This window comes from Callionymus lyra, chromosome 19 (assembly GCF_982586985.1).
Source record: "Callionymus lyra chromosome 19, fCalLyr1.hap1.1, whole genome shotgun sequence".
Taxonomy (NCBI): Eukaryota; Metazoa; Chordata; class Actinopteri; order Syngnathiformes; family Callionymidae; genus Callionymus; species Callionymus lyra.
In genome coordinates, this window is record NC_141836.1 from 9,237,612 (window position 1) to 9,259,051 (window position 21,440).

At 46.3% G+C, this 21,440-nt stretch overlaps 2 protein-coding genes across 2 annotated transcripts; one reads left to right on the top strand and one right to left on the bottom strand.

Annotated features, from left to right (window-relative positions):
• Positions 1-968: 968 nt before the first annotated feature.
• On the top strand, positions 969-7,590 carry LOC148059394 (uncharacterized). The gene is made up of 9 exons (XM_087780968.1): positions 969-1,364; positions 2,568-2,792; positions 2,851-3,009; positions 4,906-4,974; positions 5,113-5,925; positions 5,997-6,074; positions 6,438-6,788; positions 6,861-7,376; positions 7,442-7,590. The coding sequence occupies exons 1-9, from the start codon at positions 969-971 to the stop codon at positions 7,559-7,561; spliced, it is 2,727 nt and encodes a 908-aa protein (XP_087637094.1). The 3' UTR covers positions 7,562-7,590.
• A 661-nt stretch (positions 7,591-8,251) lies between these two features.
• Positions 8,252-16,876, bottom strand: dnmt3ba (DNA (cytosine-5-)-methyltransferase 3 beta, duplicate a). The gene is made up of 25 exons (XM_087781533.1): positions 16,798-16,876; positions 15,976-16,104; positions 15,366-15,511; positions 15,122-15,284; positions 13,487-15,054; positions 12,982-13,063; positions 12,862-12,921; positions 12,749-12,792; positions 12,617-12,679; positions 12,400-12,549; positions 12,222-12,329; positions 12,030-12,159; positions 11,797-11,916; positions 11,229-11,270; positions 11,079-11,158; positions 10,899-11,011; positions 10,650-10,833; positions 10,499-10,583; positions 10,286-10,431; positions 10,133-10,223; positions 9,916-10,064; positions 9,052-9,137; positions 8,915-8,984; positions 8,728-8,846; positions 8,252-8,655 (listed from the first exon to the last, which is right to left on the bottom strand). The coding sequence occupies exons 2-25, from the start codon at positions 16,094-16,096 to the stop codon at positions 8,511-8,513; spliced, it is 4,065 nt and encodes a 1,354-aa protein (XP_087637659.1). The 5' UTR covers positions 16,097-16,104; positions 16,798-16,876; the 3' UTR covers positions 8,252-8,510.
• Positions 16,877-21,440: the final 4,564 nt, after the last annotated feature.

Below are 21,440 nucleotides of genomic sequence, written 5' to 3' on the forward strand. Positions count from 1 at the left end.
GAGTAAAAAATTTAAAAAAACGTTTTTAATGCAAATCTTTTTCATTGAAGCTACTTTTTTAATTAAAAAAAAAAAGTAACTTCAATGCTTTCATTAAAGCAACTTTTTTTTCCCTCGAATAATAAAGTAAGTAAGTAATATTTATTTATATAGCACTTTTCCAGACCAGGGTCACAAAGCGCTTAAACAATCAAAACAATATTCAATAAAATATATAATTTAAAGGTCAAGATAAAACTGAGAACACAACAGGAGTTCCTGAAAGTCAGGGAAAAACCTGAACAAATAAAAATGTCTTGAGATTTTCTGTCTTAAGAAGAAGTTTCTTAACTAATTTAAACATAGAACTAAAAAGATAAGTAATATTAAAACTAAAGCATCTAAACTTTATTAAATAGTAATTAATTATTATTATTATTAAGTAAGTAATATAATATAATTTCTAGTGTAGGGTTCGTAACTATCCAGCAGTGGGCGCTCCTGTGTCGGCCCAATAAATACAATAATTAGCGGGGTAAGTTTTGAGCAGGTATTATGACGTCATATGAACCTAAGCGCAAAAGTAGGTGTAAAAAACAGACTCGATTATTGATCCCCTAAAGAGTTAATCCGAGATTATCGGGAGAAAGTGAGTGATTGACAGCGGCATTATGAGTGCTGTAATCCGGAAGTAAGATGAGTCGTAGAGTGATTAAAAAAATAAAAAATAATTACAAATTAGTTAATAACGTTTTGTGTATCGTTAAATAATTGGAGTTTGGAGTTAGTTTCTAATATTCTGCAGCCATTGTGTTGTTTATCGTCCTTTACGTGTTGTTTCGTATTCGTTTTGCTTTATTTTGAAATCCAAGACGGAAGTCGCTAACTGATGGTAACTTGACGCGGGTCATCATTCATTGCGGGCTCTCAGCCGGTGAAAGTTGCTCATGGCGGTCTCGGTTCCGAGACGTTTTCTCTGAGCCGAGAGGATGAGCAGAGAGGAGCGGAACAGAAAGAAGTCCGGGAGCCTGCAGAGGAGGCGCAGAGAGCCGCTGCACAGTCCACCTCCGCCGGCCCGGGTAGAGCAGGACTGGAGAGTCTCTGGTCCGGGTCGAGAACCAGGAGCTCCGAGGAAACTGTCGGACTCCAGCAACGCCTCCGAGGACCTGAGCAAGGACTCCGGGTGTGTCTCCGGGAAGTTGTCCGCCTCGGACAGCAGCTCGGAGATGTCCGACTCACCGGGCAGCGACCCCGGGTGGACCCGACCCCCCGCGGCGCCCGGAGGTCTGCGTGGATGCCCGTCCATGGAGCTCGTGACCAGGGGGAACTCTGAGGAGATGCTCCGGGAGCTGGAGGAGCTGAGGTCCGAGAACGAGTACCTGAAAGTGAGTAAAGTTATATATTTGTTCTTTGATGTACTTTGTTGAAATAGTGTCTGTTTTTGAAAGAATGTTTTTGTAGTTTATGGTTCAGTCGAAAACAAACACGGGGATCACGTGACCTCTTAGAGCAGATTTAAACCTCAGCTGTCTCGGTAAGACTTCTGACTCAACCCTTTAGAACCCAGACTAGAACCAGGGATTCCTTTTGAAGTTTGACGTGTTTCCCCCCGAGTACTTCACTTCTTTAAATGCTTAGAAGTCACTTATAAATATGATACAAGTACAAAGTGACACATTAAATCTAAAATGTGAAAAAAGTATGAAAGACTAAAGGCACTCTGAGGGTGAATAACTCCCCCAAGGACCAAATTATTTACCTTAAATGTTCCCCTACATTTTGTTCATGGGATTTTTTAGTATTAAAAATGTTATCCATGTTTATGTTTCAAACATTCCAGAACAAAAGTGCCTGATTCTGCTCAATAGAAAGGTACAAATCTTTTAAATGTTTATGGATCCAGATGGTAATTTGGAAACCCACACAAAATTTTGAGTTATTGTGAAACAACGCATTCAATTTAAAATATGATACAAGTTTCTACAAGTCTAGATGAGCACTCGGGGACCGAAGACTTCTGCCAAGAACCCTTTAAAAAAAAACAACAAGATTTTCCCCATTTCAATTCATTTTTATGATTTATGAAACATGTTTTCTCGCAGTTGGCTTAATCCGACAGCAGGTGGCCCCGTAACTTACCTGCACAAAGCATACCAAAACAAGAACCGCTCATTCTACATCACAAAACTGACACATCTTCAAAATGTTTATGGATCCAGATGGTAATTTAGAACGCCACTAAATGTAATTGTATTATTAGAAATACATTTTTTGAAAATGTATTAGTGTTTGAGTTACTACAAAAATACAACACATTACAACTAAATGTACTAGAAATGTCGCTAGTAATGACCTTAACAGGACATCAGGTGGTCCCAAAACTTACCTGCACAGCACTGAAAACCAGAACAAGAAGAGCTCATCCTTTATCACAGAAAGGGACGCATCTTCAAAATGTTTATGGATCCAGATGGTAATACGTGAATGGGACAGCGGGCCCCACATGAAGGGACTCGCATTTAAAGGTTTTTGGATCCAGATGGTAATTTTGAAAAACCACTTCCTCACAATTTCTCTGTTTTTTCCAGGACGAGGTGGAGGAGCTGCGCTGCGAGATGTTGGAGATGAGGGACGTCTTCCAGGAGGACGAGGTCTTCCAGCTGCAGGAGCTGCGTCTGCAGCTGGAGCACTCCAACAAGACCTGTCGCATCCTGCAGTACCGCCTCCGCCAGGCGGAGCGCCGCAGCATCCGCGGTCCGGAGGGCGGCCAGGTGGACGGGGAGGTGGTCCGGACCCTCGAGCACGACGTCAAGGTGAGGATCGGAACTTCTATTCCGGAGAACCCGACGACTCAGTGTTTGTGTTGGTCAGGTGGCCCGCAGTGTCTCGCTACGTCTCTTTCAAGACCTGGAGGCGCTCCGGACCAAGGCGACCCAGGTGGAGCAGGACAACGAGGAGCTTCGTGAGAAGACGCAGCAGCTGGAGGTGACGTGTCAGGTCCTGCAGGGGGAGGCAGAGAGGGCCAGAGAGGTGGGTAACCATGGCAACACACCAACTTTTTAACGGTAAAGATGAACTCTACTATAACTATTTCGGTTTCACTCCCGTCGGTAGCTGAATGGGAAACTTTTACGACTGGTTCATCCAGTTCTCTTGTACCATCTTTGCTTAAAATTAAGCTAAAAATCTTCTATAAAGCTTTTTTTGTTTCTTTTTATTATTTAATCAATATTGAAAGTGTTTGAAACCCTTTGAAAAAAATGTTTTCTTTTTTATCTTTTTGGTTATGTTTGGGTTATATTTTGGGGAATTTGTGTCTAAATAATGAAATCCCTGAGACATCTGGGTAAGAAAGAGCTGCTTGGCAGGGGTCTGCATTCTAATGTTTAAAAAAGTTGGTTGGTTAATTAAAAAAAAAAGTTGAAATAAAAACGGTTGAAGTTTAAAGTATTCTTTTTGTTTATTGCAGTGAATACAAAGTGTTTTTTTCTTTCGTTTTTTATGTTGGTTTTTGATATAAACAACTTTTTTTTTAATTGAATAACGATGAAACAAAACTATTATATATTACAACTCGGTTGCATCACCAAGAAAGTTATTTAAGTTTGTAGTTCCAGCTGTGAGGAGTCCCCGGGGCAGACCCAGACAAGCTGGAGCTACCTGATCCCTCAGTTTTAACAACTTAAGAAAAGTAATACAAGATTTAAATTGACGTGAGACTCAGCCGTGCTGCGTTCAGTGTCTGTCAGGAACTTTGAACTTTAGAAAAAATTCTCTGGTTTAAAAATGAAAATGAAGAATGTTTGCTGGACCTCAAGGAATTCCGGGGCGACCGCTAGATCCTCGCGGTCACACATCCAGCTGTCCCGTCCTCGGGATCATGTGACCCGGGTGAAGGCCGCGGCGCTCGAGGGTCCGGGGAGGAGGAATGTCCCAGCTGTCAAGGGAGTGGAGCAGGAGAGGCGCTGCGGCGGTATTAAATCTGGATGCTTTGGATCAGCAAGAGTTCTGGCATTCGATCCGGCGACACACTGACCCATAAACCACCGTCGTCGCTGTTTTTCCGTGGTAGCCGTGGCAACGCTCCGGCCACACGTGGCCTTGGTAATCTAGGATCAGTCTGGACCAGCTGCTTTCTGGTCCAAATCCATTTAGACTAATCCAGAACAAACCTAGATCCGGGGCGGTCGAACCTGGTCCAGAACCTGATCTTTTAAAAAAAAAATCTACACTGGTCGTCTCCGCGGAGACGCCAATGGTTCTGGGTCCAAATGTGTTCAGGTCCTGACTATTAAGATTAATCTGAGTTGAAAGAAAGTCTTTAATCCAGAAGAAAATTTGAATCCAGAACCAATTTCAAATCCTGTTGGTAGACGTGTTTCTTTATTATCAAAACAAAAATACATTTTCAACCAAAAAGTTTTTATACTTTTTGAATTATTTTTACTATTTTTTTCAAGTACAAGCAACTTTTTAAATCATAAAAAACAAAAGTACCTCCATAAAATGTCATTGAAAAAATGTTTTCTTTGCAAATGTTTTAAATAAAAATGTAAGGAAACCAATATGTTGAAGAGAAAAACCCCCAAACTTGATTGTAAAAATAATCCTGAGAAATCCTGTAGGTAGACGTGTTTATTTATTATACAACTAAAGATTTTCCTCAAATAAAAAATACATTTTCAATTACGAAAAAGTTGCTTCAATCAGAGAAAAGTTGTATACTTTTTGAATTATTTCAATTTTACAAGTAAAAGCAACTTTTTAAATCTTAAGAATCAGATCTACCTCCGTAAAATTAAATTGAAAAAATGTTTTCTTTGCAAAGGTTTTAAATAAAAATTAAATGAAAACAATACGTTGAAGAGAAAAACCGAAATCTTGATTTGAAAATAACCTGAAAAATTATTATTATTATTTTTCCAGACACTGAAGAAGAGAAGCTTCAGGTCGTCGGTCGGTAAGAACGAGAGGAGACTTTCCCAGCATCTGGAGGTTTGTGTTCTTCATCCTGGCGTCATCATCATCATCATCATCTGTTCATCATCATCATCATCATCTGATCATCATCATCATCATCATCATCTGTTCATCATCATCTGTTCATCATCCGTTCATCACCTCCTCCCCCAGGACGACAGCTCCGACCTCCACTGTCAGCTGCACTTCGCCAAAGAGGAACTCTCTCTGATGTGCAAGAAGCTGGCGAGGACGGTGTCGGAGGGCGAGACCATGCGCGACCAGCTGGAGCGCTACCACGCCGCCTACGGGGACGTCGACGCCCCCTCGTCGCCGCAGGGGAAGAAGACGTCGTCGCGGCGGTCCCGGGAGGCGGAGCTCAAGGCCCACCTGAGGCTGGTGGAGGAGGAGGCCATGTTGCTGAGCCGACGGATCGTGGAGCTGGAGGTGGAGAACCGAGGCCTCGGGTCGGAGGTGGGCGAGCTCCGGGAGAGGGGGGGGAGCGAGCAACAGGAGGAGCAGGAGAGGTCCTTGTCGGTGACCCCTCAGCCCACCAGAGAAGGTCCGGTGGGCGGGGAGCAGGAGCCGTCCGACTGTAACCGTGGCGACGCGACGACGGGCCCCCAGATAAGCCCGGAGGATCTCAAGCACCTCGTCGCCCTCAGGGATCATGCCGGTCTTCTGATCGCAGCCCTTCAGCTGCTCCGTGACCCCGTGAACACCACCACTCCGCCTGCAGGGGGCGTGCACGAGGCACCCGAGCTTCTGCTGGTGCTGCTGCTGGAGCTGGTCCAGAGGGTGGAGGTCCTGATGGGCCGAGACCATGATGCCGCGGGGGAGAAGGAGTCCAGTCCGGAGGATGTGAAGAGTCAAGTTGAGCTGAAAGAACTGACCCGTCGCCTCAATCTTCAGCTGCACCCCAAGATGCAAGTGTCGCTGCAGGTCCTCTGGATCCTCCACCAGTGGAGCTCCCAGAGAGACGTGAAGGTACCTGTGAGCTTCACAAGTCTCCAGATGGTTTGTGACATCACGGGTGATGGTCTATGGTTTCGTTTCAGGGTCGAGAAAGAACCAGTTTACTCCTACAGGAGCTGCTGGACACCCTGGAGATGCGAGACAAGAAGAAGAATGGAGAGGTGAGTACGACCAAGTAGGGTGTATATTGGCAAGAATCTTACGATACATAGACAATACATTTGTAGTATTGTCGAGTACTTGACACTGGTGTTGTAGTATTTACAGACCCCATGACTCTTGACAAAGTCTTAACTGCTTTTATTTGTTTATTTGAAACTAAAATATGTCAAAACATCAGCTTTAAAAGCTGCTGGAGTCACTGTATCCTCTCGTCCTCAGTAACCGTAGGCCTCTCGAAGGATTATATTGTTCCTTTAGCTGCGGAGAATGTAATGACTGCTGCCATCTAGAGGCTGGAGGTTTAATTGTAACACAAAGATGAAAAAAGAGGACTTCTGATCTCTGATCTACATGGTCTGTAGGTGTCGGGTTCTGGTGGGACCACGAGCTTGAGAATGTCCCGATACCGTGGCTCCCCGAAGAAGAACTGGCTGTACGTGTGTCGGGAAGCTGCTCGCGTGGACCGTGACGACCCAGTGAAGACCTGGGATCATCCCGTGAGGCCGCTGGGCTTCCCGGACCTACAGCAGGACCCGAGGGTCAGAGCGAGGAGCCACACCGCCCCGGAAAAGTCTGAAGTACGGATCTACTTCAGCCCGCCGTCGGCCCGCCGCGTCAGGGCGACCCAGTGGAACCTCTATGCTGGATCCTCCGGACGGTACCAGCCTGCCCCCCCTCCCCTGGATGAAGTGATCGGCAACAGGAAGAAGGTTGTTGGACAGAAGGTTGTTCGATGGTCCGGCTGTTGCACCTTTTTTTTTTTAATCTTCTTTGTTTGTCTTCAGGAAACTCCTGGTTCTGGTCAACCAAGTCAGCCCGTCATGGTGAGTGTGGGTCTCCAGACTGACGGGTCTCCCCTGAGGCCCGGTTCCTGTCGGGTTTTGGGATCTCCCCGTCCTCAGACGTCATCCGATAGACCCAGAAGCCGGACGTCCAGAAGCTCCAGTCAGAGCTCGTTACACAACCGGACCTGCTGCAGCACCCCTCCAGGGACCTCCCCGACCCACCAGGTCGGCCCCAAACCCCCGGGTCACCCTCCGAAAAGCTGCCCCGCTCAGCGCTACGGTTTGGTCACGGAGTTCCTCAGGCGGGTCAGCGGGCGAAACGAAAAAACCGAGGTGACCCAGAAGACCAGAAGTGACCCCAAACCCTCAGACCCGGTCCAAACGAGACCACCGTGTGCCGCGAGTCTTCACCGAAGTGGCAGCATCAATCGGAAGAAGGGATTCATGAGACCGAGAGAAGATGCGGCACAAGCTCCCCGGACCCGGCCGGAGCCGAAGAGCCAAAGAATCTGCGGCGTAAGAATCTTATATTTAAAGAATTTAAAAAAGTGACTTGATTTAGGATTGTTTTTACGTTCCAGGGGGAACACGAGGACTCCAGCTCTACGGGGTCCGGAGGCTCCGCCCCGCTTTCCCTTTGCTTCAAGGACAAACGCTACAGAGGCACGGCAGTCGTGGGCGCCGCCTCGGGCCAACGCTGAGTCCGTGTCCATGGTGCTCAAGAGTTGTTGTTTTTTTGTTGTGAGTAAAAAGGGATGGGTATGGTTTAGGTTTGTCAGGTACCGGTGCCGGACCGGTACTTGAAAAAAAAAAAATGCCGATCATGTGGGTTTGTTACCAGGCGAGTTCAGGTGCTGATTCCAATATGACGGTTTTTAAATGTATGTTGAATGTCTGGGTTTGGGATGTGAATAGTGGAATGAATTGAAGCTGTTTGCTACGGTGGCCCAGAAGTGCAAAACAAAATTACAAAACTACAATTTCTTATAAACTATTAACTAAAATTGTTAAAAAGAAAAATTGTTAAAAGAGTTTGTAACATTGTTTTCTTCCGAGCCACCGTAAATTGCGCTACTCACCATCGGTACTATCCCTTTACATGACTCCACTAGAGGGCGCCAACAGTTTGAGAACGGGCCAGATGTTAATTTAAATGGACGACAATTGTTTACCAAATATATATAAAAAATATATAGTAATATAACGTATGTTTTGTTGTAACATAATATATTTAAAATAAACCTGTAAAAAAAGTCAACACGTGTGTCTGTCATTAAATCGATCTAGCATCAGTTTTAATCACGATCACACACTGACGCGGAGTAGTTTAGTTTAGCACCATTATGACAGCTGGAAGTTTCATAGTTTTCACAATGACATTGTTTCCGGTAACCTCTCTCGTTGTCTTTAGCACCATGATGAGTGAGAGGGCAGTTAAAAGTATAAAAAGTCAGATTTAAGAAGTTCACATTCGGACTGGAATCAGTACAAGTAAAACCCAGCAGCACCACGTAGATCACCTACACGAGCCACTGCTCCACAACAACAATGTATAAATAGGAAGTAAAAACTGCATCGTGAGGTAGAATACAGATCTTAAAAAAAAAAATGTTTCCTGGAAAATGTCTCCTTTCTTATCGTGTCACATGACTAGGACTGACACTGAAAGTAGTCCTTGAGGGGGGCGAACAGGTGCCGGATGACGGGGACGCTCCAGGACCGACCCAGGACCTTCTGCCTCTGCGCACGGCCCATGTTGTTCACGTCCGTGTAGTGTTTGGGGAACCCGAAGACTCTGAGGGAGAACATTTTGTTACGGATCGATCGATGGGTGGTCACTTCCTGTGAAGGGGGTCATGTGACTCACTGCTCCATCTCGGTGCACCACAGGTAATCCTCGCGTCCGTTCATGCTCACTGGCAGCGGTCCGCTCTTCCCCTGTCGGATGGAGTTGGACTTGGTGGTGATGGTCCGCACTTTGTCGAACTGTCGGGGCGAGAAAAACGTTTTAGTCGACGTCATCATCAGAGGTCACATGACCACAGCTGCACCACCTTGGCCACGCGCCCGATCTCCAGACAGTCCTGAAGAGTGACCTTGTCATCCAGCGAGGAGGCCAGCGGTCTGCAGGAAGAGCAAGTGTTAGTGAAGATCGACAGCATGGGTCTGATGAACCTTGATGTCGAGGCACCTCTTCATCCCGGGCAGGTTCCCCCAGAAATAGCGGGCTCTGTTCGCAGGACTGACTTTGATCGCGTCGATCAAAATGGGGTTGCACTGAAACACACATTTTTTAATTTAACCCTTTTACCATTTCAATTATTAATCCCTTATCTCACTCCCTGCCACTGAACTCATCATAGCAGAACGTTCTTAGTGTGTTTTTGTTTTCAGAAAAAAAAATGTAATCACAAAAAGATACATTTATAAGCATTTAAGTGTCATCAGAATATAGAATTGTTAAATTTAAAATTTAAAATGTTGAAAATGTTGTTCTTTTAACTGAAATGTTGGATTTGAAGCATTGAAAAGTTTTATTTCATGAATTGAATTCAACAAGTCAAAGGTTGACTAGGTTCTTATGGAATAATTTATTTAAATATTTTTTGCATTAAATTATTGAATTAAAAGGTTTATTCCTTTCAAAAATGGCATTTTATGTTTTTATTAAAAAGTTTATGTATGCAAATATAGTATTTAAAAATGTATTTTGGGAAATTCTATGTGTAAAAATAAAAAAAAAGTAAATGTTTTGTTGTTTTTCATCAAGTAAAACTAGGTTATTCCACCTTAAAATATTTAATTAATTTATTCAATAGAAACAAATTAAATCTTATGGACATTATTTAATTAGTTTAAATATTGAATTATTTAAAAAAAAAAAAAGAATTAATTAATAAAAGAAACTCAAGGTTTTCTAACTTGAAATTTTAAATATACTTTCATACTAAGCTCTACACTCTCATTGTCTCACTCCCTCCCACTGAACTCATCTCAGCAACTTTAGCCACTTTCTTATTAACTAACAAAGATCCATAAGGATCTTCTTTCTTACTTCTAAGAAGCGGCAGATGTCCGACTTGTCGTGGGCGGACATGAAGACCACGTTCTCAAAGAGCCAGAAGAAAGGTCGTTCTTCGTCCTCCTTCGGCTTCAGCAAAGTCAGGATCCGGTAGAACTCGAAGAAGAGGCGCCCGGTTCCTTCTGCGGGGCGACAGGTGTGTGAAGGTGAGACACGTCACCCACTGATAATCTTTGAAATCAAAACTGACCAAAGAGGCCTTTCCTCAGAGGGTTGACCATGGACAGGTCGTTGCAAGGACTTCCTCCGATGAGCAGGTCGAACGGCCCCCATTCAGCGAGCTGCAGCAAACCGGGTCAGTACTACACAAAAACACACACACAGACTCACACCAGCAACTCACATGTTTCCTCGTGATGGTGCGCACGTCGTTGACGTACTCGATCTTGCCCTCGTGTTTGATCATCCCCACGGCGATGGAGTCGTCGCAGATCTCCGACGCGATGTAGCGCTCGATGTTGAAGCCCAGATCTCTGAGGACCAGGTACCCTGTCGGGGGGCGAGGAGAGCCGGGTCAGCGGCAAAAAAATGATGACATCGTCATCGTCCAACTCACCTGTGGCGATGCCATCGAACAGAGAGAGGACTTTGAGCGGTCGCCTCTGGTCGGCGGGGATGCTGGGGTACAGTCGGTGCGGCTCCTGAAGGGGACACATTTATAGTGCGTGATCTTTGACCTCCTGGCGCTACTACTAGCGTGGACTCACAAACTCGAAGGCGCTGTCGTTGGCGAAGAAGTCCTGCACTTTGACGCTCCAGTCGGACCTCAGCCGCAGGTCCTGTTTGCAGTCCTCGGGCTTGCAGATGAAGCAGCTCCACGGGTCCATGTTCGTGATCTTGTCGAAGGTCCCGGGCTCCAGCAGGATCTCCAGACAGTCCTTGCAGAAACACCTTGGAGCAGAGTCCATGTTAGCGACGACGGTTCACCTAGGAGGGATCCACGGATGTGGTTTTACCTGCAGCAGCTGGCGTTGTCGCACAGAAGCACCTCCAGGCCGCCGCAGCAGATGGCGCAGTACGACTGGTAGCCGTCCTCGTCGTAGCGGAAGAACGTCTCCGTGAAGTTGTCCTGCAGCCGAGAGGAGAGTCAGTGGACGCCGGGGGGGGAAGACAGGAAAAAAGGTCTGCGGCCTTACCTTGCACCTGGCACAGAGTCCGCCCTCGAACATGGGATGCGGTTTCACGACGTCGGTGGAGCCGCACGCCAAACACAAGTCTAGAAACCGACACACGCAAGACGATTAGCTTGAGCTCCGAGGTTGGAGGTGGAATCAGGAGCTACTTACTCTCGATGTTGAAGCCGTCCTTCAGCTTCTCTCGGATCAGCTCTGCAGTGAAAAATGACAATGAACGTAACTGAACGAACACTTGTTTAAGGTTTAAGAAAATTGATGATACACCGTAAATAAAACGATCTTTAAATATATGTTGAATATCTTCACAGTATCGTAACAATTAATGTGTAAATATTGACTGATATTGCGAACACCCGGGTCCGCTAGTCGCCTAAACCAGGGGCCGCTAGTCGCCTACACCAGGGTCCCCTAGTCGCCTTCACCCGGGTCCCCTAGTCGCCCACACCAGGGGCCGCTAGTCGCCTACACCCGGGGCTGCTAGTCGCCTACACCAGGGGCCGCTAGTCGCCTACACCCGGGTCCCCTAGTCGCCTACAGCCGGAGCCGCTAGTCGCCTACACCCGGGTCCCATAGTCGCCTAAATCCGGGTCCCCAAGTCGCCTACACCAGGGCCAGGTACTCGACTACACCACTGATTCTACAGTATCACTATATCTCGTACCATTATCTCCAGATTCTTGTCAATACAAACCCCTTCTTTGACGGTTCAGTCGCTCACCTCTGCAGTATCGGTTGCCGGCGGACATGGCTTTGGTTTTAAAGGTGTACTTCCTCTTCGCTGGAGGCTGAGAGTCGGACAGAGACGATTCCGGCGATTCAGTGTTGGACGAATAACCTCCTGTAGAGAAACAACTAGAAGGTGAGCAGCAGGTACGACACATGGACTCTCATAGAAGTGGTTCTCGGCTGGTCTGGCTTTGAAACTCGAGTATCATAGAAAGGTTGTGATACCTATAGACAAGAACGCTGAAGGCCCCTTCGGCAGGAAACCCTGGACGGCCCAGTCCATCATCAGCTTCAGCTCTTCCTCTCGGTCTGATTTCGCTTCGGGGAAAGACTTCCCGGAGCGCTCGCCTGCCAACTGAACACATCGCCATGGTTACCCCCTCAACTCTGTGAGTAGAAACGAGACCTCGGACTTACCTCCAAGACCTGGTAGATGGCGTCTTTGTACATGGGCAGGCTGGCGTACGAGTTCTTGCAGAAGCACATGGTGAAGTTCCTGAAGGGGAGGAGCTTCTCCGTGTAGATCTGGCACAAGAAAGACCCCGGTCAGTGACCCACACTCGCCTACAGAGGTCGCTCAATGTTCCCGCCCTACCTCGGAGAACATTCCATCTCCGAACCACTCCACGTTCCGGATCCCTGGGGGCGAAGTCTTGGTCTTCCAGGGATTCACCAGACCAGGCCACCAGGAAAACCCTTTTAGTTTTCCCCAGACCAGCTCCCCGACCCTAAAGCCGAGACCGTCCTGGACAGGAACGACTGTGACTACACTGATCACATCTCTTACCACTCGACCTTGATCGACCTCTCACCGGGTAGGGCTCTTTCTTCGGGCGACCGGGATGTTTTTTCCTTCGAGCGGGTGTGCGTCGACCCTGCCCAAGAGAACGAGAACCTCCTTAAGATTACAGGAAACGGCATCAGTTTCAAAGAAAATCTCTCACCATTTTCCAGGAGACTTTGATCCCTTCGATGACGTCCAGAGATTCTGCCAAACAAACAAGAGATTTAAAGTAAACTAAATTTCAAGGACCAGGTTCCTGTGATCAAAAATTACCGTCCAGTTTGTTGAGTTGTACTCTGCAGCACATGGCGACCTCCCGAGGAGTAAGAAGTCCTGAGAACAAACAAGAGTGAGAGATGCTCCGCGGTGTGGTCCGGATCTTAAGTCGCCTACCGTCGTTGGTTCTGACGTAGAGTTCCTCCGTCGCCTTGCCGTTGGTCGAGGAGGTTTTCGGGGAATCAGTTTGCCGGAGAGCCTGAAACGAAACGAGACTCGTCTTAATGGAATGATGGTAGCAAAAGTAGCAACAACAATTTAGAACCTCTTGAACATTTATTTATTTACATTTTATTTTAGAACTCGATTTTTTTTCCCCAAATGGACCTTCTTGTAGTGAAAATGAATTAACTTTATCTTTTTACATCAATATAAAGATCATATTCACCTACTACCAACTATTTCAGAATATTTACTCCAAACTTTGATGCCTCAATTTTTCATTTTGTTAGTTACTATGTAAGTCTTTTGCTAAAGTCTTATTGTTTTCACTGATATACAATAATGTCCCTGAACACACCACCAACATTTTTTTGCAAGGAAAGGCAGAAATGTAGGTGTAAACCTCATGATTCCTTCTTGAGGTTTCTTCTCTTTCTTAATACAGGATGGTTAGACTTACTTGAGTGAAAACCAGAGACGTGTCCAGGGGTGGACACGGGAAACACAGAAGCGTCAGAAGCAGCCTCCTGAAAAGCGATGTGGACTTGATCTTCATCAAGACGGACGTCCAGTGTCTCTCCAGCGAGGCTGGCTCCTCTGTCGACTCCTGGTCTTTTTTGAGGTCTTCAAACTCTCCGGTGAGTTTCAGGACATCCTCTGGAGAAGTGCCGATCCCGAGATTCGTTCCGAGGTCCTTCACTTGTTCACCGGTCACTTTCAGCCAAGTCCTGGGGTCCAGGAGGTCTGCGCCGCTCTTCAGCAGTCCAGCGCTGAGGGGAAGCTCCTCTAGGATCCGTGATGTGGTGGCTCTGTAGAAGGCTAGCGCCCTCTCCCGCAGCAGAGGCAGCAGATCGGAAGCTTTGGACTTCTTCAGGAAGGCTTCCACTGCCGAGCCGCAGAGCCCGGGCTTGGAGTGGGGGAAGCGAGACGTTAAGGTGCTCAGTAGGTCACTGATGCTTCTGTAGACACGAGGCAGCTCCTCGCTGCTGCTCTCTTGGACTTTGTGCAAAGGTTTCAGGGCCTCGTCCAGAAAGATGAACGTGGCTTCTATCTCGGGGTTCTGGAGCTGCGACTTGATGTGCTGAACCTTCGGGTCTTTACACGCGTTGAAGTACAGCAGGAGGTCGGCCCACACCTCTAGAATCCCAGTTATGAGCAGGTGAATGTTAAGTCCACTGACGGAGGCTTCATCGCTGATCTTGGAGCCGAAGACGGACTCGAGAGGCTGGACCTGGTCTGAGGTAGAACGGTGGAAGGCACGGAGGTCTTCGATCAGCTGACTTACAGGCACTGAAACGGTCTTAAGTCCAGCGTCGCACGTGACACTAGCGAGTCCACTGAGACGTCCGGACACCTTGATGTTCGGGTTGATCCCTTGGAGATGAGATCGGATCGATGATGCGTTCAGGCTCCCGGAGAGAAAAAGAGCCGCCAAGTTATCGAGGGACAGGTGGAACTTGTCTAGGGTTTCCACCACTGCAGCACCGTTCGTCGGCGAAGCGATGGCATCCAGGAAGCGGATGCACCGCCGAGACTTTGTCAGGTCGAAAAACCCAACCAGCAGCACCGAGACCTCCAGGTCCAAGCCCAGTTTCTCCCCGTCGTACAGGTACAGACAATACGGCGTGTGGTCGCCCATGGATGCCGTGTGGTCGGTGACGACGCACGAAGAGTGTTTCCTCATGAACTTGACGCCCAAGTCGCTACACATTGGCTGGTCCTGGTTCGCTTGCTCCAGATCCTGCTTAGGCGCCGCCTTGCCATTCATCACCTGGTCCTGAGCAACGGGAATCTCTAGATGTCGAGGATTCATCTGCGTTTTTTTGACATGGCCTTGGCAGTCATGGTGGCGTTTAAGCTCCACAGCGCCATTGGAGCTTCTTATGTTCTTTTGGCAAATTCGACAGAAGGTGTACTTCCTCCCCAGAGGACTCTTCTCCGCCCAGGAGAACTCCTCCTGCCACTGTTTGTTGTAGAGCCTCTTTCCGAGACCGTTCACGTCAGAATCCAGGTCCGTTTCAGGGCACGCTGTCAAACAAAAAACGCCTCATCAGTACCAATGATGTGAGGTTCAGTGATTTAAATAATGATTTACTGATTTTGAGTTCCAGTGGCGCGATGTCTTGTCCCTTTCGTGCTGCCACTGCGTTATAGTCCTCGTCTTCGGTCTTGTTCGCCAAGTAGAAGGCTCTGAACCAGCGCAGGGTGTCGAGGTTGCTGCGGAACTCTCCCTTGATCAGCTTGGTTATGGGAAACGTCTAAAAAAAAATAGGACGATTTTAAGTCAAGTTTGAATAGAAACCGTTTTGCTTATTGTGCGGGGGGAAAAAGTGACTTACTTTTGGGATGTTGAAGTTGCTGAGAGACTCCTGCAGGATAGTGAAGTTGTGGACGCAGTCTTCTTCGCTCTGAGCAGCAAACCTCACCTGGGTCAGGTCGACTGAGCCCGGGATCACACAGTCCAGAATCTGACACTGTACGGCACCTGTGAATAAGAAATTAGAACATCTGAAGCTCATGCTCGCTCACACGTATGTCAAAAAAAGGAATCTTTTAAAGGAGCATCTGCTTCATCTTAAAAGACGGCAAACAAAATTCCCTATGTTTTTAAATTGTTACTTTGTTCACAGCTTCTGAACTTTTTTTTGTCTGGTTGCTCTCTTGTTCTTTCTATTTCAGTGTTTGTTTTGTAGTCGTTGTCGTCCTTTTTTGTTCAACTATGACGTGTGCTGCCGCCTTTCTTGGCCAGGTCACCCTCGTGAAAGACTTCTTGATCTAATGGGTCTTTTTATCTGGTTAAATAAAGTTTAAAATAACTAAAAACAGGCGTGTGACCAGCAGCAATAACACCCAAGTTACCACTTAAAACCTTCAGAACCTTCACTTTTTTTTTTTCCTACCGTTAAAAACTTTTTGAATAATCTCGCTAAAACACATCCAGTTAGTTACCTGATCCAAACTGCCTCACGTCCAAGTGTTTGGTCAGCAGGAGCTCGTTGACCCAGGACACCAGGTGGAAGCGACTCGACTTTAGAGGCGTGGAGTCAGGGGTCACCAGTCGACTGGCCATCTTGTAATCTGAACACAGAAAACTTACTTTAATAGAACATTCTCCAGAGAGTTACAAGTATCTGTTGGACAGTTTCATATGGATCATGATGTGATAATTACATTGTAATAGTCATTAATGTGATGATCATAACAGTGTCATTAATTTAAACTTTCTATAGAGTTAAATTGGGACCTTAACTTAAGTTTATAACGCCCCCCCCCCCTCTCAACTTCTGGCACCTCCGGCCACATCGACTCCTCCTCCTTCCCTCGTATAGAATAAGTCCAGGAACTCTCGCGTTGACTATACTTTTTTTTGCCGCGAATGTCCCGAGCAGAAAACATCCAGAGCGACTTCTGATTGGCTAACGCGAGCACACATGGACCGGAAGTGCCGGTGCGTGTTCAGGAGCGACTCTGAGCTGCTGCTGCTGCACAACAAATCTGCGAGTGTACAAGTCAAAAACTGAGTCATTTTATGTGTTCTTTGCGTGTGATTAAAACACTGACGAGACATGTTTGAGAAATAAAATAAAATGAAAAGATAAGTGCATGTTAAAACGTGCGTTATTATCGTTTTATTAACACCCGGTTCCCCCTTTTTTAGCGTCTTTTGTTTCTACAAGTCAAACAACTAACATCGATCCGCTGTCCCACGACTTAAAAGGGAGAAATAACATGTTTTTAAAGGTATTTTTCATTGTTAAAACCACGCCTTACCTCGGCCGGTACCCGAAAAGTGAAGACAAATCCCGACTTCACCCGAATCTCACGAGCTTCCGACCCGATAGTAGTGACGTCCTCGCCGGCCGTGGGTGAGCGATTGGAGGACCCGACAAAAAGAGGACGTCCCACCGCTGAACTGCCGGGGCGAACAAAGACTACACGGTGGCCCCCCGAAAATCTACCACGAGCCCCCTCCTCGATCGCCCCGTAAACATCCATTGCGAAACATTTAATCCAAATGTATAATCATATTTAATAAAAAGAAAGAATTTGCAACACACACCTGATTTATTATCTATATATAACAATATAACGTTACATGTTTTCGCGGAAAATACAGGTAACGCATCGATACACAGTAACAAGTAAACGTTTGAATAAAACTTTATTAAACGCGATGTCGAACAAGGCGTGTCGCTACGGTTAGCATCGCAGCTAACAGGTGGACCATCAACTCAAGACGCGACAAACGTTATAAAAACGCGAAAACGCAATATTGACATTAAATGATAAATGTGTACGTCCAAGAAATTGCTGGTTCGGCCGAACACAACAAGTCAGTCCGAATTACGCATTTTAAGAGCGTAAAACTGGAACTAGCCATGGCTGCTGCCATTAATGCATCGACAACAGTCGACCGAAAAATGATACTTTCGTGGTTACGAACTGGAAAACGTGTTTTATTAGTGAAATCGGTCGTACATCGCGAATATTTACGAGCTAAAGTCAATGTAGAGGTGACTTAAAGAAAGGGTTCAAGTGGCAAAACTCGGAAGTTAAACTATAACATTGTAACTACTCAGTTATTCACGAAGTATTAACATCTTCTTCCTCAAATCCTGTTTATTTTAGTAGAAGTTAATCCACTTGGCAGAGTTACCAGTTTACTAAACAAGCTAGGTTTGACTTGCCGAAGAATACATTTCTTGCTAAAGCTCTACACTGCGTCTCTCATGTTTTGAATCATCTTCACTTTGATTTAAAAAAAAGTTCTAGCATCTGTACTCGTCTGAATCATCTCCTAGCCTCAAGAAAACCTTCTACATGTTGGGTAAATTGTTTTCGCAGAATCAGCAACCCGGGTACAGAACACGCTCTTACTAAGTTGTTTAATTCAATTACACAGTTGTAAAGCTTCACGTTGAAAAAAGAAAGTAGCTGACGGTGTTTTCTTTTAACAGGACGTGTCTTCTCCAGGATTGATGCAGAAGATTTTTCGCAAGGAAAACAAGTTTCAAGCCTAAAGAAGAAGAGCAACGATTCTGCGTCAGGTGAGTCAACCTAAAATAATGCATTATGGGAACACGCGAAGAATAATTGGCGTACGAACAGTTTGAAACTGATTTATTTTACTAACCAGAGATACAAACATAACATTTATGCTGAGGTTTGAGTTCACCTTTCCGAGTTTTGTGTGCTGTAAAGTGAATTGAACTCTGTTTACACTGAGGGAAATGGGTTTATGCCGAAAAATGTGTTATTAAAGTCCTTCCAATGTTTTAACCAATGTGTTTCGACATGAATCCAGACTGACAAGTTGATGTTTATCGTGTGAGTCCTGCTTGTGTGTGTTGCGTCAGACGTGACCTAATAGTTATTTGACGTGTGTTCATCTTCATGTTCATCTTTTACCAAAACACTTAACGTCACATCGTGATATCATGCGAGACGATACTTTGTTACCTTCCTAGTGAGGAATGGATTCGTCAGTGTATGTCTGTGGAGAAAGCAAAACAGAAAAAGTTCCAAACATTTTCAGAAAAATGTAGGATGAGAAACTGCTTTTAAATCTTTTTCACAATCGTGGTTTCTAATTATTTTCTTGTATGGCCTCTATCTGCTGCTGCTCCTACAGACACAACCAAAGCGTCATCTATTTGCTTTCTTCATACCTCCAATTTTGACTCTCAACTAACTTTAGACCCCTCTGCGGATTGACCTACTTTCTAAGATGCAATGACAACCACTCGGTTGCGAGTTGCAACACAGCATACGGTCTCAGGAATGTGGCAGGTCTAGCGTCCCCAGTGGTATATGGGTGGTTGGGATTTTCAACTGGAAATTCCAACAACCCAAGACTTGCTCAGTGACCATTATTTCGGTGAGCTAACACTACATTGGTATTGATGTCATTGTTTGCAAAGGAAATTTGAGATTGGCTCCTTGGCAAAGGCATGCTTCATTTTAGTGCTTTTCCGTGAATATATTCCACCCCTTTCGCAATAGACCTCATTGAAGAGAAGGGCAGGGTGAGAGGGGGAGCCACGGACGGGTCACCGGGGTCTCAGAGGTCAACATCTCCTGTCCTCTAGAAAATAAAAGAACAAAACAGGCGGCTGAGCCCCAAACCCTCAAACTTTTTTTTTTTTTTTTAATCTCTACGATATAGGTATGTCAGTGCCCTTGAAGGTTGATACCTGGAGCAAGAATTTAAAAAAGTGGTTGGTCCTAAACCAGTCGGAATCCGATTATTTTCCTGCAAGAAGTTTGACTCAAAATGACGTTGAAGTTCATTCATTCATTCATTCATTGTCTACCGCATTGTCGGGGTCGCGGGGAGACTGGAGTCCATCCCAGTATCATAGGGCGAGAGGCAGGGGACACCCTGGACAGGACGCTAGTCTGTCGCAGGGCACACAAAGACAGACAACCATTCACACACGCTGTCATACCTACGGACAATTCCCTAAAGTTCTCAATCAACCTCTGTATGTTTTTGGACTGCGGCACGGAGTTGCTCGTGCTGTTAAAAAATGGAAAATGATGTCTTTCAAGATGATGCTGAAAGAAAGAGTGAAGGAAAGATGGGATGAAAGCGGAGAGAGGAGTTGAGAGAAGATGGTAAACATGAGGATCAAAGGTCAGGTCTTTTGTTTGAGGGGGGGGGGTATTGTGTGTTTGGGGCAGAGGACATGCATCGGATCCAGTGACAATGGTGCGGGCAGCAGGGGGCGCTCTTGTCATTCGTGACTTGTTGGCGTCAGCAGATGTTGACAGTTTAAAGGAGAAGTTGGTATATACTGGTAACTGCGTTCCTGTGGCGCACATGCATTCACACACACACACACACACACACACACACACACACACACACACACACACACACACACACACACACACACACACACACACACACACACACACACACACACACACACACACTTCCACTCTCCATCATGTGACGGAAGTGCAGAGGAGGAAGCGATAAATAAAATGATGACTGGAAGCTGAAGCAGGTCGACTTTCTCAAGAGTCTGGGTGGAGTTCAGTTGGAGCAGGACTTGCTGTGCAGTTGAATTGTCGTCTTAAAACGTGTGTGCACATGTCGGTGTCTTGATTCAAGCATTTAAATCTATAAAAAATTGTTTTTACTTCAGGTGTGTTCTCGTATTCTAATCTATTACTATTACTGAACCACTACCTCAGGGGGCAGACGAGTTGCAGTTCTCCGACGCCCACTAGGTGGTGCTCAACACCCTTAATTACTAACCCTTGAGGCCATTCCACCTTTGTTTCTACATAAACTTTGGCTTTTTCGTTCTACGTTTTACGAGTCAAGGCAAGATATTTGCTCTTGCGTCTCGAGGCACATATTTAGATTTTATTATTTCATCTTCTGCTGTACCTTCTTTGTAGTTCGAGTCAATGAGTCGTGTTGATAACAAGTGTCAGAAAGATGTCAACTGTGAACGATGTTTTTTTTTCCCTTGATGATGAAGGTAAATAAAATGGCCACTGATGATGTGGGTCATAATGGCATGAGGGGTCATGTTTGCGGAGGGAGAGGTGATGATAATAATGATGATGATGATGATAAAGACAGTAGAGGTACAGCAGTTGCAGCTGGTTTCCTCTCCCCGGGCTCCTTCACATTCTCACTGAACCCTCCCTCTGCAGCTGCTAACACAAATGCAGGAGGGAGGAGGGTGAGGGGTGGGGGTGGTGGTGGTGGTGGCTCATCACCTCACTCTGGAGGGTCTGAACTGTGCCCCCTCTCCTCCCCCGACTGGCCCTCCCCCCCCTCTCCTTGCCATGAGCAGTCTCGTTGGCCTCCGCGATCCCTTGTTTCCTGTTACTAAGTTACCAGTTGCCATGATTTGCCTGGGCCGTTTGTGTTTCCATGGTGACTGTGCCCATTCTGTCGTCTCCTGGATGCTGCCTCTCGGCAATGCTGTCCCAGCGCCGGCCCTGACCCAACACCCCCTCCTGCCTTCCCATCCCATCCCCCCCCACCACCACTACCATCACCACCACCACCACAGCACGAGCACTTCACTGTCCCATACGGTTGTCTCTGTGTGTTCACCTCATAGGACTGCTGAGCTGGGTTCTGAACCGGGCCCCGTCTGGACTTGTGATGGAGGTCCATCCTCTCTCGGGATTCTAGTCATAATCCTTGATTCGTTTCCTGACTCTCTGGACCAATCCTCCGCTTGTGCTTAAGGTCCAGACTGGAGTTATTTAATAAGCTCAAAACATATCGTTCTATCATCGACCAGAACCAGAACATTGACGATCAACATGTTTCTCATTCAGTCAACGTGCGTCTTTAAGTTCTCCCAGCAGGGGGCAGCAGATAAAAGTTTCTTAATCAGACGCTCCTCGAGCGCCCATTAATGGGCCTCGTTCGGAACCTG

What these genes read in the sequence shown, in the direction of transcription:
- LOC148059394 (XM_087780968.1), top strand. Translation starts at nt 969, where the DNA reads ATGAGCAGAGAGGAGCGGAACAGAAAGAAGTCCGGGAGCCTGCAGAGG. An exon ending in CCGAGAACGAGTACCTGAAA is followed by an intron (nt 1,365 to 2,567) that starts GTGAGTAAAGTT and finishes TGTTTTTTCCAG; the next exon opens with GACGAGGTGGAGGAGCTGCG. An exon ending in GACTTTCCCAGCATCTGGAG is followed by an intron (nt 4,975 to 5,112) that starts GTTTGTGTTCTT and finishes CTCCTCCCCCAG; the next exon opens with GACGACAGCTCCGACCTCCA.
- dnmt3ba (XM_087781533.1), bottom strand. Translation starts at nt 16,096, where the DNA reads ATGGCCAGTCGACTGGTGACCCCTGACTCCACGCCTCTAAAGTCGAGT. An exon ending in CCATCTACCAGGTCTTGGAG is followed by an intron (nt 12,160 to 12,221) that starts GTAAGTCCGAGG and finishes CGATGTGTTCAG; the next exon opens with TTGGCAGGCGAGCGCTCCGG. An exon ending in ACATCTGCCGCTTCTTAGAA is followed by an intron (nt 9,138 to 9,915) that starts GTAAGAAAGAAG and finishes TGTGTGTTTCAG; the next exon opens with TGCAACCCCATTTTGATCGA.